The sequence below is a fragment of the Rhea pennata genome, chromosome 9 (assembly GCF_028389875.1).
Source record: "Rhea pennata isolate bPtePen1 chromosome 9, bPtePen1.pri, whole genome shotgun sequence".
In the NCBI taxonomy this organism is placed as follows: domain Eukaryota; kingdom Metazoa; phylum Chordata; class Aves; order Rheiformes; family Rheidae; genus Rhea; species Rhea pennata.
In genome coordinates this window covers 13,483,133-13,488,935 of record NC_084671.1, presented here as the reverse complement: position 1 = coordinate 13,488,935, position 5,803 = coordinate 13,483,133, and the positions used below count along the sequence as shown (strand labels likewise).

General features: G+C 42.7%; 1 protein-coding gene across 1 annotated transcript; it reads left to right on the top strand.

Annotated features, from left to right (window-relative positions):
• Positions 1 to 324: 324 nt before the first annotated feature.
• TMEM207 (transmembrane protein 207) lies at positions 325 to 4,455 on the top strand. Its single transcript, XM_062583250.1, has 5 exons — positions 325 to 402; positions 2,218 to 2,255; positions 2,715 to 2,759; positions 3,209 to 3,351; positions 4,307 to 4,455. The coding sequence occupies exons 1-5, from the start codon at positions 328 to 330 to the stop codon at positions 4,453 to 4,455; spliced, it is 450 nt and encodes a 149-aa protein (XP_062439234.1). The 5' UTR covers positions 325 to 327.
• The last annotated feature ends 1,348 nt before the right edge of the window (positions 4,456 to 5,803 follow it).

Below are 5,803 nucleotides of genomic sequence, written 5' to 3'. Positions count from 1 at the left end.
ATATAGCAAGTCCTGTTAAATACATCAATGAGTTAATATGGAACTGAGGTGCAACAACAGGAATTTGTGAACAGCTATGAAAGAGCTAAAAAAACCTGCAAGGTGGTGACCTTAAACTGGTGCTTATTTAACTTCTAGCAGCTATTTGAGTGTGTCTATCAAACCAGAGCTCATTCCTGTGCTAGCAGTAATTTCTGAAGCACAAGAAACCATTGGATAATATATTCTATCGCTGAAGGCACAGTATGCAGAGTTTTAAAAGCTCCAGATCACAGAGAGTAAAACATTGCTGCAAACAAAGCTCTACACGCATCTCTTTTGTTAGTGATGTGGAGACCCCAAGCTTTGTGTTTCACTTCATGGATCACAGACACCGGAATTCTGTGTTTAACATTCTTCCAGGTAACCAAATCTTTCACTGGGACTAGGCTGATTTTAGGGATTGGGGGCAGAGGGAAGATTTCCACTTTAGTCATTAGTCCTTTTTTATTTTTTTAAGGTTTTTTTTGGGGGGGTGGGGAATGATCTGGTAAATTTGGGGAAGATTTAATACTCACAACAGTTCTAATTAATGCAGAGAAAACATGAATATATTAATCCTTTATTCTATCTATGGTTATTGAAATGGAAGATCATTAATCTTCAGCAGCAAAGGTGGGTGTTTGGATGCATTAATAGATTGCTGTCTTAGAGCTGATGCACCTTGTTGCAGCGTAACTAAGCTGTGGAAGCTTTGCTGAGGTTGTTAAAGAATGATGAAAGAGAATCCAGAGGTTGTCATTCAGCCATGAAAATTACTCTGGCCACAAGTAATCACAGGAATCAGCTGTCCGGTTTTGACCTGTTACTCTAATAATCAGTTGAAAAGGAAAAAAAAAAAAGAAAGAAAGAAAGAAAAAAGAAATCAAGAAATTCTGCACCATGATACATGTATGACATGGCAAATTAGCTCACTTTTAAAAGGATATATCTGGAAGTTCTTTTTGAATCGTCTTTTTCCTTATTTTTTATTCAAGATTCAACCGTTCATGAAACTTCATGGATAATGTTTTTGAAAGATTTGTTATGCCTAAAGAGTTGTGTTGAGACCAGGGACTGATCCTGTTCCCATTAAACTGAAAAATAGTGTGCACATGATCAGGCATGTTATGGAGATCTGTGGGGTAATTTCTTGTTGTTTACAGTGACATGGGCTTTGTATAACAAAACCCTTATAAAGAAGCTTTGTTAATTAGAGATGTAATATGAGAATTGTCTATATAGAAATTTCTAATACACAACAGAGTTTTCTGCTGACTCAGAGAAAGACAGAAATCTATATGTTTTAGATACACGTGGAAGAAAATCCAAAGTAAAGTAATGATCTGTAAATTATATGCTAATAAATCTGATTTCTTCCATCTTGCTTATTCCTTTTCCTGATGTTATTGCAATTCTGTACTTGATTTGAGGATTTTTGTAGCAAAGTTGGGAAAATGTTAAAACACATCTAACATGAGTCATCCAAAATTTGTATTGAATTTGATTCAGTCTTACTGATGAACCCCCCGTGGTAGCTTTTCACCAGATAATCTGAAACAGGGGCTAAGAGGCTTGTGTAAATAAGCTTGCTTGAGCAGAGGGTAGAAAACATACATGAAAAACAAGTCCCAGGTTCACATATTTGCAATTGCAAATACACATACCTGAATCCTGACTCCAGGAATGATGCACTACTACGCTAAAACAGAATATGCCGGGTAGACTGAATGTCCAGCCAAAACAATTACAGTTTACAGCACAGTTAACCACAGGAGAAGAAGCTACCAAACAAGAATTAGTCATGGAAATTCTTTAACAGTCATTTCTGAATAACCAATTCCAGTTCTGTAAACATGTCTCTGATACTGCTTTTGTCTTTTTGCTCTTGGACATCCCTCTTTCACATAAAAAGAAGTGCTTTCCCCTCAGCCTAGCTTTTATCTACAAACTATTGAATTTAACAAGCTGCCTGTGAGATTATCCACTGATTTCAATACGGGCTAGATCAGACCACAGACATGCAGAGTTAAAAGCTCAGCCTTACTGCCTCTAGGGAGATGAGTAGTTTTCATCTGTCAGATTTATGCAGCTCAGGAGTCAGCTTTTCCTCTCCAAGTTCCTGCTCCAAGACAAGATCAGTAATTATACTGGTAAGAAACCAGACTTGCCCTCTCTGATTTACATGTGTGTTTTTAGTTAGCAGACTCTGAACCTGCCTGTGAGCTTGGTGAAAGGTGAGTGTTCAATCTCTGCTTTCTCAACTGGTTCCTGCTTCTGCAAGGGAGGGTGCAAGCAGTGGGGAGCAGAGGCTGCACCCAGCCAGCCTCTTCCTGGGGGTACTGTGCTCCTGCTAGGCATACAAACGTGGAAAAGGAAAGAAGGCTTCCAGGAAAGGTCACTTGTTTTTTCTCCCAGAGAGGCAGGGGGAACAGGGAAGCCTGCAAATGTTTGTTCTGCTGGGGACCCAGCAAGGTTTCTGGTGACGAGTGCGTGCAGTGAAGGGCAAGCCAGCTGCATGCCATTTCACGTTATCTGCATCTGCTTCCAACAAAACAGAGAAACTTCTCATAGGGATCTCTCAGTGGAGGAAAACTTCTCAATCCTGCACTTATGATGATGTTCTTCATGCTGATAGATGTGTACCTGGATCCATCACATTGAACTGAAGGTTCCTTTTATGTTTTCATTATCAGGTGTGTTGAGGAGAGTGATGAAAACTTGAGCATCTGGTATGTGTGGTAAGTTTCAAATGCATTTTAGAGGGAAAACAGGCAAATAATATTTGTTGATGGATATGTGGAGAGAAAGTCATTAAAAGAGACTGATAGCTAGAGAGCATTGCTCCTGGGCTGTCCTTCTGTTCTGTATTTATTCACTAATGGGAATATCATTTATCCATATCCTCCTCGCTGTATGCTGACAACTGAGAAGGGCAAAAACAATGAATAGTTTCAGGAAGAAATGTTTGAATTTTCAGCCAGCAGTCAGCACTGTGCACTCAGCACTGAGAAATTGGTTTCCATGGACTTTGATTATGTCCACTACGCTGATGGGGAAAGCACAACATATAACAGCTATTAGCAAAATACATTAATGAATATGTTAATTTCAGGACATGCAGCCATCTGTCCATGCTGCCTGCAGATGGTGATTGTACCCAATCCTCCCTGTGCTGCCTCTGCCTCAGGTTCCTGCTGCTGTTTTTCCTGGCCTTGCTCCTGTCCTGTGGGATCCTCTTCTGCCTCCAGTGTTGGCTGAAGCAGCGGAGCTACCTTCCCCACCAGCGTACCCTGGCCGTGTTTGCACTCAGCAACTCTGATGCCTTTTGCGGTTAGTCCTCTCTCTACCTACAGGAGGATCCAACTGGCCCCAAAATGTTCCTTGGAGGCCCAACCAAAACTCAGGAGGAATCCAGGCTTGAGTGGGAGCTGGGCTGCAGCTTGGTGCTGCATTTCTCATTCACTAGGCAAAGTAGTGTAGTGCCCAACTTAGAGGTCCTGGAGGAATACTGTGACCATGGACTCAAGGAATCAAGTTAGCCAGATCCTATTCTCCTCCCCTGCCACACCTTCTGCTAAACTTAGTGCCGTGGGTGTGTGTCTCACGCTTTGACAGTACCTAATCAGAGCTCAGTCATGCTGACACTGGAGGAGAGAGAGAGGGACCTTCTCCTCGGTGCCAGGGGGACTCTGAAGCCTGATGCTCCTTGGCTGCAGGCACTGGGTCAGGCAGCCCTCTCCTGTACGTAACCTGAATTGCTCATTCAGGCAGACTTCACAGGTACTCTTTAGCCACCCCAGCAGTCAGCTTGAATGGCTGATACAGTCTTGGGTGAGTTAGAAAGTTTTCTTAGTGTATCCTGTTCCTTACAGTAACTGCCCTCAGCATTTCTCCAGAAGAAACCAGACCTTCTGGAGACTGGGCTATAATGACTCTACATATTAATCAACACTGACTTGAGTTACTGACAGTAACACCATCAGGCTGGGCTAGGCAGCAGTCCTTCAAAGACTAAAGCCCATTGTCTGTCATTAGACTAAGCCCTTCCCAGAGGAGGTTTTGCCTGCTTTGTGGGTGGCCATGGACAGTGTCTCCACGGGGAGGAGTCACTCTAAACCCACCCAACTTCCTCTGTTCTGGCAGCTTACATCTGCAGTTTGTGGTGAGATGCCTTGTGATGCCATGTTTCAAAAATGTCTTTCTTGTTTCCAAGTGGTCTGACAGCTCTTCCCAGACTCACACCTCTAATCCCCATGCTTCATCTTCACTCTTGCTTTTCCCTCAGTGAGTGAAGCACCTCAGTGTCCATTTTCTGGATCTCCAAGTTCCTGTGTGAATGCAGAAGTGTCTTCTTCTCCTGCCCTGTGTTTCAGCCTTGGAGAAGCTGAGTTGCCTCCATCCTATGAGGATATTATGAAGGGAAATAAACTCTAGGCACTGCATGCTGGCTGGCTAGGATTCCATTTGCTTTTTCAGAGATCTGTTATGCTACAGCTACAGTAGTGTATGAGCAAAATCAGCCCTTTCTGCAAGTTGGCCGAGAGAATACATGTATTTCATTTTAAATTAAAAGTGGACACGAAATATAACAGAATAAATGCTAAACACATGCATCGAATCTGTGGCAAGGTGTCAGACTGACATTTTGATATGGCTCTAGATTTCAAGAAGCTCTCTCAAAGATCTGTCTATACCAAGGGCTTCCGGCTCATCCTTGAGATTTACCCCTCAAAGGCTGCTTAAGCTAGTGCAACCTTGTGTGTGTTAGGACTGACTGCTGATAAATGACTTGGTACCTCGAATTTGGGCTGCCTCCTTTACTTGGCATGGTGCCAACAAACACTCTTTGGCAAAGTCACATTGTTCTACTACACTGTAGTGCAATCATGCCGCTCTGCGGTGAAGGATCACTTGCCACATTTAAATATTTAGCATGACATATCAGATTTGTCTAGTGCAAAATGCAGCAAATTTGCAGCCAATAAAAGTAAAGCAAGCAATGGGGATTATGGGAAGAGTGGCAGCATCAGGAACTAGCTACAGAACACAGAAGAAGTGTTTTTGCTTATTTGGGCTGTTCTAATTTCATGGTGACTGTCTCCAATTCACTGCTCTTATCCTAGCATTGCTGGACAACAAACTGTATATCTCAAGACCCGCGTGACAGTTTCCCACAGCTGTGATCTCTGGGGTCAGGAATTTGGTACTAAGTTATGGAAATGTACTAGGCTAAAAAATATCATTTTCCCTGAGGTGATCACTACAGAAAGGACTGGAAGAGACTTCAGGAGGTCACCAGATTACCTAATACTCAAGCAGGATCAGCTCTGCGTAAGCCATTCCTAAGAGTTATTAGTCTGACTAGCTCTTAATTTATGGAGAAAAGTTGTAGAATTTTCCCCTTATCTGGATCCCAAATGAAAGTGAAGATTTCCTGTGCTCTTGATGGAGAGAGCTCAGGACTGCATTCAGACCACTTTGTGCAGAAGCTGAAGGGTGCTACGCACCATGTGCCTGGGAAGCCAGTTGTCGAAGATGGGCTTGGAGTTAGGACCATAAAAGACTAGTTGTAGCCCACAGCCCACTTTGTACCATAGCTCCTCATGTGGAGGGTGGGACTAGTAGCAGTCCTCCTTCTCAGGAAGGAAACTGAGAAGATAAATCCATTAAAGGTTATGAGGTGCTCACATATTCTCATAATGAAGCCCTATAAGCACCTTAGCTGGTAAAGAATAATAGCGTATTTTGAGAGACAAATTCTCTGCCTGAACAACAGCAAATT

Bases quoted from the DNA above. Each gene is read 5' to 3' on its own strand.
- TMEM207 (XM_062583250.1), top strand. From the start codon at position 328: ATGTGGAGACCCCAAGCTTTGTGTTTCACTTCATGGATCACAGACACC. The intron at 2,256-2,714 runs GTGAGTGTTCAA...TTTCATTATCAG, and splicing joins GCCTGTGAGCTTGGTGAAAG to GTGTGTTGAGGAGAGTGATG. The intron at 2,760-3,208 runs GTAAGTTTCAAA...CCTCTGCCTCAG, and splicing joins TTGAGCATCTGGTATGTGTG to GTTCCTGCTGCTGTTTTTCC.